Consider the following 13,583-nt stretch of genomic DNA (forward strand, 5'->3'; position numbering starts at 1 on the left):
GACTTATTCTAGTGCATGAGTCAAAACATCCCTTTATACAGAGTAGTACAATGCCTAAAGGGGCACAATGAAACTTCTGCAAAATTTAAAAAAAATAATAATATTAATACTATATATATATATTATAACGGATTCTTACAGTGAGCAAAAGAACTGGGGTCCACAACATCCACAGTTCAATAACTGACTTTTAATTTACCTACACAACAAGATCAAAGAACCTAAAGTGTCTAGGTTTATAGATAATGTTCATGACATATAATGATAAATAATGATAATGACAAAATATTCGTAATTATTCTCTGGGTAATATGTTTCCTGTATTTAGGCCAAAACTTTATCTCAAAAATGACCATAAAATTTTGTGTTTTACACATCAAGCATCATATTAACAACCATTTCATGTAATATATTACTAGTAGATTTAAGAGGCATTAAACTCTGAATGCCTGGTTCTTATTATCATTGCTGCAAGCAGTTCTGACTCTGAATGTTTCTCCTGAATGGGGCATTTCACACCAAAGCAATATGAAAGATTTAGTTTGCATCTTAATTATTTGACCAGGTAGAAATGCTGAGAATTCCCTTTTAAGTTGGGGTTGAATCTTAGCTACACTGCCATGAACCTCATATATTGGATCATCATCAAGATGTTTAAATGGTATTTAACTGTATGACAGCCCTGCAGTGTGTGTGGATGAAAAGTTAATGCATAGGCTGATAAAATATGCAACGTTTCAGTGGATGTATGGGCTGAACCCCCCCTGATAAAACATTGGTAACTTCTCTTTGAATCTTATGTAAGACTGTCATACTGACTGTGATGCTATTTTCAACTACAACCAGCCACCAGCCACTGGTTGGCTGGAAATACTGCATAAAGCTTTATGTTTGCTCTGTTGCTTTTATTAAGTTAAATAAGATTGAAGTTTGTACTTGTTGCAAAGCTCAGCACATTAGAGTTAATTTTATTCATTCATTCATTCATTATCTGTAAGCACTTATCCAGTTCAGGGTCGCGGTGGGTCCAGAGCCTACCTGGAATCATTGGACGCAAGGCGGGAATACACCCTGGAGGGGGCGCCAGTCCTTCACAGGGCAACACAGACACACATTCACTCACACCTACAGACACTTTGGAGTCGCCAATCCACCTACCAACGTGTGTTTTTGGACTGTGGAAGGAAACTGGAGCCCCTGGAGGAAACCCACGCAGACACGGGGAGAACACACCAACTCCTCACAGACAATCACCCAGAGCGGGAATCGAACCCACAACCTCCAGGAGCTGTGTGACTGCGACACTACCTGCTGCACCACCCGAGTTAATTTTATGTTTAATTTAATGTTACCTGGTTTTATGTCATTTAGCATGTTATGCAGTTTTATATAAATGGTCCAAATAGGGAAAGTATAAATTATGAAAAAATGACAGTTGAGAACCGACATCACATCTAAGTCATCATATCAGCCTTTATTTCATTGTTTAGCTAATAGTTACAGAATATTTAGATCCATAAAACTGAAGTGTGACAAGCACTACTTCAAATGCACTGGAGACCGGCACAGCCAGGAGATAGAGGAGGAAATAGCTACAGTGGGAACTGGCTGTGACTGAATAGGAAGGAAATTATTTGTAAGATGCTACAAAGACTCTGCGTGTGCTAAACAGACATGGGAAACATTCTTCAGCCACAACACTGTGATTTTCTATGCAGTGCTCTTGAATGGACTAGACCAGAGATTGGGGGAGTGTGTGCATGTATATGTGTGAGAGTGAGAGAGTGAGAGTGAGAGAGAGAGAGACAAAGAGAGATGATAAATGTGTCTGCAATGCAGTAAAGCCTGGGCCTAACTGTAATCCTATCAAACATATAAGTGAAACACAGACACAGTCAAATAAAATTGAAATTCAGTAGCAGCAGACAGTAAAAGTGCTTTTAACAGCCAATAAATTCCACATTCTCAGAAACCGCAAGTTCAGGACACGGACTGCCACTTTTGGACCTGGAAACCTTGCCCAACCAAGAACTTGGATGTAACAGCAGGATGTAATTATACTACACTTACACTTCTCAATGCTTACTTAATAAAAATTGTAGTACCTTCACCTTAATATTACAGTTTAAAATCATTGCAGTGTTTCACTGAAATATAACAAGCAGAATAGAACCTATGTAATGGATTACTCAGGGCTCAGCACTCAAACCACTCTCAAACAAGTTAATTGTTGGTGTTTTGTTAATATTCATCAATACTTCATCACAGCAATAAAACAGACAGTATATTTATTAATAAAACCATCTTCTGTAGATTTAGATGTATTGGCATGGTAAATTTATTTATTTATTTATTTATTTATTTATTTATTTTTGCTGCAGATATATAATATAATGCATAATATAAAGAAATTTATTGCAAAATTCTGTGCGACAATTACTTGAGGGACCAGATTTTTTGCCTCTTAAATATACTTGAATTTTTCTCTAAATCTTACGGGTGACAAAGCATCAGAGACATTTTGTTCTGTCAATTCATCACAGAACTGAAGCTCTCTCTCCCTCTCTCTCTCTCCCTCCCTCTCCCTCTCTCTCTCTCTGATTGCCTATGATTATGTTTGCATGTGTATTTAATTGTGTGAGAGGCAGTTCAGTTGTTTGATTATTAAATTAAGTATATTTCTGTATGAAGTAATTAGCAAGATTTCCAAAGCAATTTATTACTCTGCAGAAAATCATAACATGATAAATTGCTGTTAACGCTTGCCATTAATAAAAATGAAAGAAGCTACAAACACCAGGTTTCTATGCCATCTTTGGCCAGTGACCTTTCAAGGGCTGCAGAAAAAGACATTGTAGACAGTGAATGTATATTTTCTTCTACAGTCTCATATAGTGGTATATTAATGTTTGAACACCACTGGCCAACTTGCACAATTTAGTCAATATTTTCTTAATTAGTAAACACAGGCTCTGTGGCTAATGAAACATGGAACACCATTATTCTTTCTTTCTACAAACTGTGAGCGATGTCATATAAGAACCATTTTTGTTCCAGAAAGAGGCTTTTTTGTTCTTCTATGGCATGGCCCCTTTTTAGCACTTTATATTAAGAGTGTACTTTCCCCTTTTAAACTCCTAATATCAATGTTTGGATTCTATGGCCAGTGCTTGGGCTCTCAGAGGATCTCAGGATAATGTGGGTGAAACCTCCCCTGAGCTTACACTCACACACTGGGGACTCTAGCTATGAAAACTTTAAATTTCCTACAACTGGTTTATTTAAATTTCCTTCAACTTAAAATTAACACATATTCAACAAATTAAACAACATATCAAAGTTTCTTTATATATATATTCTAATATTGGGTGTTATTTGTTGTTAAACACTTCCTGCTCAGATTAAAAACTTGCCAAAACTTTTGCACAGTACTGGGTGTATATATATATATATTTATATATAAATATATATATTTCTCTCATATAAAAATGTACCGTGAGAAACAGAAGCTAGAGGCTAGAAATGTAAGAGGCATCAAAGACAATATTCTGGCAGATGACAGGACTATGTTGAAGAACTCATTACAATTCAGGGTATTTCAATATTCTCCCCAAAGCTCTGCTACACTGCTTACGGACGTCAAAAATATCCCAGTGATTCTGCTTTTCCATCTGACAGTTTATCTGTCGGTATGTCATTCTCCAGCTCTCCCTCAGTTCTGGGTGATTTTACAAGAAAGCTGCAGTTTTGCCATGCTTAGAACATTACAGGTGCAAATAAAAAAAAAAAATTTAATTTACATAGAAAAAGTCACTAATTTTGATCGTGAGTCAGGTTACCTCTCGTCACTTCTGTCATGTTTTAGAGCACTACAAGCAAGTAGCATTTGCAAAAATGCAAATAGCCAGTATTTATGAACATATCTTGATGCTAATGTTTCCATATTTAGAAAATGTTAACTAGCAATGTTAATGTAACTAGCATTACAGAGAATTGTACTATTTATGTGGAGAGGATTTGAAATATTCTGAAAAATTAATAAGATGCAGATATTTTAGCAGCTTGCTTTCACAAATTTTCTGCTCACATCCCCTTTAGGGAATAGTTTTACTGGTAATTTTAGTGCAAAATTTCACCATTCAATATACATATATTATTCATTAAAAATGCAGAAAATTGTTCTCTGTAGAGGATGTGTACATATTTTGATTTAATACATTCAAAAAATATATACTGACCAAGGGCCCCCAAAGATATTCATACAATTGTATGTAAGTGAAAAAAGTAAAAATCAGAGGAATATTATTCCTTTAGGATGCCCATTAGCCTAATTTTCCTATTATAGTGTTAGCTAAGATATTGAGCATTGTGAGATCTTTATTTCCCAGTGACTTTTCAATGAGTCTTTTTACTGCAGCGACACTGCTTAATTCCTGCTGTTTGGACTGTGTTGAGTTACAATACACAGCTCCATGTTTATAGTAAATAGATATACTCTATGCTATATTATTTTTTATTTATTTATTTTTCCTCCCCATTCTCTCTCTGGAAAGTGTCCTTGAGTTTGAGAAAGGCGCTATATACTGTATATTAAACATATTATTATTACTATTAAAATCACTGTAATGACAATTACACACTGTGTTTAAGACTTCATACTGTGATCGTGGCTGCTCTAGGTACTCACCAACAGTGTAAAGTACCTGATCTATTTATCAGAGCATTACCTATTACCTAACATCTATGTTTCTCGTATATATAATGTAAACATCCCTTCTATTCTTGACTGATTTATGCCTGCTGAAGTGCAATATGTCTTGCTTTTGCAATGCTCAAATTTCCTTCTGGATCAATAAAATGTTATCTCGTCTGATCTTATTAGGCTCAGATCGCCACTTGCAAATAACACGGCATGACACATCTCCTGTAGGGCTAAAGTGAGTGCAGTTCATCATCATAAAACAATGCCATTTCATTACAATCTGAAGTAAACTAAAGACCGTGGAACTAATTAATGAATGAGTTCATGACTGAGTATTATGCAAAGTGTGACACAGTGTGAACTGTGTGTATGTGTGCGTTACCTGATAGTGATGACCTCACCACGATTTCCCTGGATGTTCCATGAGCAGTTGACCCCAGCAGGGTAGTTGAGTGGCCAGGACGGGCTGTAAATGACTCCCCTTCTCTCAGTGTGTAGTTCCACCTTACCACTACAAGCAGCTGACCACACAGAGAGAGAGAGCGAGAGAGAGAGAGAAAGAGAGAGAGTTTAATTAAATTTATAAACAGTTTATTCTCCATATACATCTGATGGGATTTATATTTTTTGAAACTTACCAAAAGACTCAGGGAAATATTTTAGACTTACCACCAAAACTACGTTCTAATTTTACGTCTAATTTCACGTTCTAATGTTCTGAAGACATTTGTTAAAGAATAGGATACCAAAACTAGGGCGTTGCCATATCGTATTGTTTGTAACATTCATTATGTGAGTTGGTTTATTTTTGTATTTGTTTCTACTGAATGCTTGAAACTATTACATTTAAACTTAAATATACTTGTAATATTCAGTTTTTGAAATTAATGAAGGGCAGCACGGTGGCGTAGCAGGTAGTGTCGCAGTCACACCGCTCCAGTTGAATGTCACACAGCTCGGGTGACTGTCTGTAAGGAGTTTGGTGTGTTCTCCTATTGTCCAAGTGGGTTTCCTCCCACAGTCCAAAAACACACATTGGTAGGAGGATCGGCGACTCAAAATTGTCCACAGGTGTGAGTGTGTGAGTGAATGTGTGTTGCCCTGTAAAGGACTAGTGCCCCCTACAGGGTGTATTCCCTCCTTGCGGCAAGTGCTAGGCTCCAAACCCACCGTGGCCTTGAACTGGATAGGCGGTTACAGACAATAAATGAATTAAATTAATGAAATATTTTTCATTGTTTTGACAATGAGTAAGCTGGTCAGGATAGACTATTTCTTGTATTCTTGTTGCAATAAAAGCCAACATGCTTAGTTATTATTTTTTTTTTTATATACTTGGCAACAAAACGGTAATATAATAATCAAAAGTCCATTGGGTCTTCCCCAAGGGAGAAATGCTGTGTCCAAGTTTACAAGGCTATATTCAACAAAACTGTAACAGAAGGCAAGGCCTACATACACTAGTAGAATGTTTTGGTTAGCATGGAGACTAATCACCCTCAGTACAACTGCAAGTCAATCTGCATTTGCTAAATATAGAAGGGACTGCTTCATAAGTTCATAAATGTACTTCAACACTTTTGAGCTCTGTGCATTTTAAGGAGAATTCTACTTTAAAGTGGACATTGTTAAAAAAATCACTTTCTGAGTGCATTAGCAAATTACTTTGCGGATCTGAAGCAGCTACCAATCCACAAACTGGGGAAATAAAACAACACAGCTTCACAGTTTTTGTGGTCTGTCTAAGACTAGAACTAAAATTAGTAATTACAATTTTGTCACATTTGGTTTGTCCCACCTCCTTGTCTGAGTCTCTCCAATAACAGTACAGGACTCATATTTATACACAGGGGTTGGACAATGAAACTGAAACACCTGGTTTTAGACCACAATCATTTATTAGTATGATGTAGGGCCTCCTTTTGCGGCCAATACAGCGTCAATTTGTCTTGGGAATGACATAAACAAGTCCTGCATAGTGGTCAGAGGGATTTTAAGCATTCTTCTTGCAGGATAGTGGCCAGGTCAATAAGTGATGCTGATGGAGGAACACGTTTCCTGACTCGTTCCTCCAAAACACCCCAAAGTGGCTCAATAATATTTAGATCTGGTGACTGTGCAGGCCATGGGAGATGTTCAACTTCACTTTCATGTACATCAAACCAATCTTTCACCTGTCTTGCTGTGTATTGGTGCATTGTCGTCCTGATACACGGCACCGCCTTCAGGATACAATGTTTGAACCATTGGATGCACGTGGTCTTACTGGTGCAATGTGCAATTAATGAAGATTGGCCACCAGGCTGCTCCAGTTTAGCCATGAAACCTCCCACATTAAATGACAGGTTTTTGTTTCATTGTCTAACCCCTGTAGAGCACAACTACACAGTGGTTAAACTGAGCTAAAAACAAATAAATGAGCATGGTAAAATAAATGTATCAATTAACTATGATGAAAAAGAGAACACAGGAGAGAGAAAGAACTACTCCCTGCTCCTCAGTCCTGGGCTCAGGCATTGAACTTAAAGCTGGTACACTCACATTTAAAGGCACTGGCCATTCTGAACATGGCTGTTTAAAAAAAGTGAAAATGAGGCTGTTTTGTTCCTTGGGATAAAAAAAAAATCACTTTCTGAGTGCATTAGCAAATTACTTTGCGGATCTGGAGCACCTACCAATCCACAAACTGGGGAAATAAAACAACACAGCTTCACAGTTTTTGTGGTCTCTCTAAGACTAGAACTAAAACTAGTAATTGCGATTTTGTCTTGAGTCTCACATAGATAGCAAACACATTTGGTTTGTCCCACCTCCTTGTCTGAGTCTCTCCAATAACAGTACAGGACTCACATTTATACACAGGGGTTGGACAATGAAACTGAAACACCTGGTTTTATTCGAACCAACGCATGTCACAGAGGTTTCAATAAGACCTCAGACAACTGTGTTAACTTATGGAACAGAGGTAGAATATATTCCTTTAAAAAGCCTGGCATAATCAGACCCCAATGCAAATATAATGATTTTATTTACTATCAAAAACAACTAGTGAACCTACACGAGTCCTCTGGGTTTTTACAGTGCATTTAATAAATTAATTTTAAAAAACCCTCTTCTCAAAATTAATATCTCACATACCAGGTGCATATGAGTACAAACACAAGAGTGCGCACACGCACACACACACACACACACACACACACACACACACACACACACACACACATTGAAATGGAGACACTGTGTACATTCCTGACCGCAGGACAGAGGTGTGATAGTGCTGGAATTTGATCCACTCTCTCTAGTTATTCAGGGAAAGGTTATGGGAACCCGCTGACACAATATCCATAAAGGAGCATGTGTGTGAGTGTGTGTAAGATGTCTTAGCTGAGGGAAGAGATGAGGGAGAAATGTGGGCAGGAACGAATATCAGAGAGAAACATAAAACACTGCTCCAGGTCCAACCCTACTGTATTTAACACTGCCCAAACACTCTCAGGGGAAAGAGGCCAATACTACCCTGCTGCAGTTGACAGTGTCTGTGTCTGTGTGTGTGTGTGTGTGTGTGAGTGAGTGTGTGTGTGTGTGTGAGAGAGAGAGAAAGAGAGAGAGAATGAGAATTCTGGGACAGATGTTTTTGATTATAAACTACAGATCACAAACTTAAAAGTGTAAGTCGAGCTGCAATAAATCCAACATGTCTTTTGAAGTCAAATATATTGATAGGGCTTTGGTCCCCACTTGTGGAAGTACAAGCCCATATTCCTTTGTGAAGGATTTACACTAGTTGCTTATTGTAGTGAGGATTTGATTGCATTCAGACACAAGAACATTGATGACTTTAGCTACTTTATTTCGCAAATGAATTAAACACTGAACTCTTACACCTCACCCTGCTCACTAAAGCACTGCACTCCTGCTTTTACTTTCTCATTAACACACTACATTCCCAACAGAATGGAATGCTCTGTAGCAGCCATGCATGGATTTTATCTCACTATGTCTGATGCCAAGCATCAGCTAAAAGGGTTTATAGCTCTCAGCTTTGGCCTGTGGAGTAGAGGAAATGCATTCTTAGACATGATGAAGCTCCATTCCTAAACCTTTGGATAGAGTTGTAGTGATATTTGTGCTCCAAAATAAATCACCCAACATCATTTCCTGACCTCACTAATTCTCATGTTGGTATGCAATCAAATCCTCCCAGCAATGTTCCAGCATCTGGTATAAAACCCTCCTAGTAGACTAGAAGCAGTTTGTGCAGCAAGTACAGGACAATGAAAGAGGATTAGTATTTCACAGAAAATCATTAGACGTCTCTTTCCTGATAGCCACCTTAATGAACTTTAATAAATCCCCTTGATCATGAATGTAATTAAGATAAAAATCTTCACACTGTGAGACTGTCTGCCACTATTCAGCTTTATATGAACATCAAACTATTCATCTCTCTCTACAGAACACACACACACACACACCAACACAGTATCTATTACATATAATAAGATGTTCCATTCAGAAAGCATATTTGAACACCTAAGGCAGCTGAAAGAGTAAACCTTCATGCCTTCATGAGAAAGTAAGCCTTTTCAAGAGGATGTCAAGCTCAAATATATTTATAAAACAGCTACGTATCGGCTTAAGTTGCAAAACTTAAGCAGTAAAAACTTAATTTCGTGTAACATGTCACTGTACAATTAAATAGCATTTATCTCCATTTTGTTAATTTTTTGTTTTCAGCATCATTTCAGCATTGCCATAGTCAATATTGTGTGAAAATTTCATGATGAATGGATCAATAGAAATGCTCCAGAATTGCTTGGAATAAATTAATTTTAGGTTCACTTCACTTAATTTATGTATCTAAAGGGAATATTTATTGTTATTTACTTTTGTGTTATTACTTCACTGCTGATGCAAGTGGTATTGAAGTCCTGCTTTTGTGCTGTTTGAAGTAGAAACATTAAGATTAGACTAAAAATGTCTGTGTAAAACTATGTACAATTTTTGGTCAATGAACTGAATTGCATTCGTTGTGTTCAGGGCAGCGGAAGTCTGCTGCATTATCTGGTATTTACATGTATATGGCACAGGAGTCAACAGAAAAACATCAATCTATTTTTTAGGGCAGCATCACTTGTGCAAGTGTGTGTTTGTTTGGCGTAACAGAACACTTGTATCTGAAAAGATGTGGTACAGGCAGTGAATCAGAGGAAGGCGTGACTTGGCCCTTGCCTTGCATTAGCTGGCATACTAGAGTGTGAAGAAATGAGAAAGATAGAGAGAGTGTGTATAGGGGCAAGGGAGAAGAAAAAGACAGAGAGAGAGAGAGAGAGAGAGAGAGAGAGAGAGAGAGAATAACAGATGTTTAGAGTCATAGTAAGCGAGCGACAGAAGAGATAGCGTTTTCAGTGAGCAATGAAGAGAATAAGAGAGAGGAAAATTTGGAGTGTTTCAGTAAGTGAGTGAGAGGAGAGTATGAGAAAGAATGGTTTAGAAAGTGTTCAAGTGAGAAGAAGACAGAGAGATGGACTCATCCATTTGTGAATAAACACTTAATTATTCTCAGTTTGACTGGAGCCAATCTGCCAGCTGGTGTCACCCACCACGTCCAGCAAGGTGAGTGTTTTCTCGGCCATATGGGCAACTGAGCGTCATCAATAACCAAATTGAGACACTGGAGTGGTATCAATAAACAATCAAGCACCACACAAGTACAAGACTGTGGAAGAAGCCACAAAATCAGGCACGACACATTTATTTTCAGTATTAAATTTGGACATGCCATACATCATCAAGTATCCCAATCCTAACAGTAGTGGGTTGGGGGTGTTTTCATGGGGTGCAGAATATAATACAGGTTACTGCATATGACTTTAACTTTTATCTTAAAGTAGCATACAATGTGGCATTGATTATTTGGCTATGACATGAATAAAGGGGTATATTGCAAACTAGACACAAAATGGTATTAATAATGTTGTTTATTTCTCTTTATCTTTGAATCAGTTATTTTTAACACTAACATTGGTACTAGCACAGATGCCGTCTCATGGTAGACGACAAATAATTTTTTGCACTTTGGTGCAAAAATTACATAAATATGAATGTGATAATGTTATTTTCTTGATGAAACCTAACTAATAAAAATCTTTAAAGTGAGTTAATTCCCAATTAAAGCAGTTTACTTAGGACTAGCACGGAAGGCCGCTTAACTAAAGCACTGCACTAACAACTTAACATCACGTGTGAATGTGTGTTTTATCAGAAATGGATTAAGTCACAGTCCAAACTGACAGCTTTTCAGAGAAAGCAAAAGTACTGTAACATGAAATTTCACAGTGTAAAGGTTAGTAGATATAGATATGAGGTTTTATTCTAATGTGTATTATATAGAAATCAGTAAAACTGACCATGAAGGACTGTACTGTTTACTAGCCCAATAATGAGAAGGCTGCTGAGTGTAATTGGGGTTAAAGCTGTGTCTGTGTCTTAATTTCCCTTTCTTTTCACACAAAAAGTGCAGCACAGCGCTGAGTTAGCAGAGTCAGGCCCCATGTGTGCCAGGAGGGGCAGGCATTTAGTTAAAGCTAAAACATCCTATAGATTTATTGCTCTGCTCTCTCCAGGGGCGAATATTGTGTCTCCAGGCAAAACACATCTACCCTTACACATAACGCACACTTGCCACTTGGTGGAAAAACGACCCTTCTGTATTAACACTGAATAATCACATGAATTTATCACTACAACTTATTTAAAGGACTGGCAGGTTTTTTTTGCCTCAGTTATTTATTAATCATACACTTCTGAGGTCATTTTATTTGTAATTAATTTAATTATAGCTAAGTGATGAGCCATAGTGGAAAGGTTTGCACAAGGCTTAATATAATCTAGTTATTTTCATTTTATTGTTTGGCCTACAAACTCAAATTATCAGCTAATTGACAAATGATCAATAGCTATATGTTTTACATTTATACATTTATAACAGTGTTTTTTTGTACCTAAATGTGTCAATTGCAACAAATATAAAGGTATCATTACATCACTGTGTATGAAAGGGTGAATAAATAAGAAAATCTTTTCATATGAAGCACCCAAGTTAAAGTCCTTTACACAATATTCTTTGTCTTAGCATTTGACTAAAACAATGACTATGTATAGATGCATTTTACAAGTATTAGCATCTCAGCTAATAGACATGTGAGTGGAAACGTTCTGATAAACACTGGTAAACAGCAAGAAGCATTTTAGCATGACAGACTAATAACATTTGTTGTTTTATATTTACTTCATAGAGAGTCTTCATAGAAAGAAGAAAATGTAAATGCCCTTGGACAAAATAAATGATCCCATGTGAAAATAAGTTCATTCTCTACAGGGAACAGTTTACAATGCACAGTTATATTTGCAGAATTGTAAAGCAATAAAATCTAATTCATTCATTCATTTTCTGTAACCGCTTATCCAGTTCAGGGTCCTTAACCTACCCAGAATCCATGGGCACAATAAGGGAACACACCTGGAGGGGCACCAGTCCTCAGCAGGGCAACACACACTCACAGATTCACTCACACATTCAAACCTAGTGAGCTGTGTAACTAGTGAGAATTTTACGTCATAGTGTACGTAGGCTGTCCCAATTCTTAGATTCTTAGATTCCATTAGATGCTGCCGGCTAAGATATCGTAATCGGGCCGAATTTTAAGGCAGCACCAAACCCTTCCTCAGCCAAGAAGGCAATCCCATGGTGAGGCAGGTCTATTTATAGAGCACCTTTCATACAAAATGGCAATTCAAAGTGCTTTACAGAGCAATCCCATGATGCAATGCCAGAACAACTCTTCTCCCAAAGCAAAAAAATTTTTAAAAAGTGTGGTGGGTGGGAACAAGTCATGACACAATCGCTCTCTAACTAGAGCGTCTCAATAATCTGCGTCATCAGGACAGAAGACCTGTAGAATTCTGTCTACTTAAATAGCTGCAGACACCAGACCTATGGACACTTGAATAGCCAACCCACCTACCAATGTGTGTTTCTGGACCATGGGAGGACAGCGGAACACCCGGAATAAACACACTCCGACACGGGGAGAACACACAGACAGTCAAACAGAGTTGTCAAAGGTTTTTTCCTCAATATGGTTAACTCCGCATATAAATAGGAACTGCTCATTAAAACTGTAGGAAAAGAGGTGTTTGCACTGGCTCCCTGTGGAGGACAAGTTAAACAGGTCTTTCAGCCAGGGGATCCCAACTTTTGAATATCAACGTATACAGTGTTATGTTTTAAATAATTAGAATAGAATAGATAGAATAGAATAGAATAAATAGAAATAGAATAGTTAAGGGATATATATATATATATATATACACACACACACACAAATAAATGCTAAATGCTTTAATAATAATTGCTATGGATTTTTTCACATTTACAAATGCCAGCCTGTTGAAATGAAAACATCCTGCCCCCCTGCTTTTGTCCGCTTGCCTATGTGTTTGAATCTGCAAGTCTCAACACAGTTTCTACCCTCTTCAGGTAAGGATGGAGGGATGTTTATATGTGTATGAAAAGACCTTTTGTGTCTGTGTGTCTGTTTAGACTAGAAAAAGAAGAGGCAGCTTCTCAGGTGTCTTGAGAACAAGTCTCACTTTCCCCTACGTTCTTTGGCTCCCTTGTTCACATACACTGTAAAATAATGCTGCCAAAAAAGGCTTTTTACATTTTTATTGGGATAAACATGTTTCAAGTACCTTTTTAAAGTTACAATAATCTTCACACAATGCAGCTGTTCTATGTTTGTCCTAGCGTCCAAACCAAGAATCATTTAGAAGCATTTTATTGATGTGTGTCTGTATTAAATCCTGCCCGATG

The 13,583-nt window shown here is 37.4% G+C and overlaps 1 protein-coding gene across 1 annotated transcript in view; it reads right to left on the reverse strand.

Moving 5' to 3' along the window:
* Positions 1 to 13,583, reverse strand: part of LOC136677110 (low-density lipoprotein receptor-related protein 3-like) — a 28,585-nt gene that overhangs the window by 12,729 nt on the left and 2,273 nt on the right. The window contains exon 2 of the mRNA XM_066654526.1: positions 5,085 to 5,223. Coding sequence (XP_066510623.1) covers positions 5,085 to 5,223 — 139 coding nt within the window. The remainder of the gene's footprint in view (positions 1 to 5,084; positions 5,224 to 13,583) is intronic.

Source organism: Hoplias malabaricus, chromosome X2, assembly GCF_029633855.1.
Source record: "Hoplias malabaricus isolate fHopMal1 chromosome X2, fHopMal1.hap1, whole genome shotgun sequence".
Lineage (NCBI taxonomy): Eukaryota > Metazoa > Chordata > Actinopteri > Characiformes > Erythrinidae > Hoplias > Hoplias malabaricus.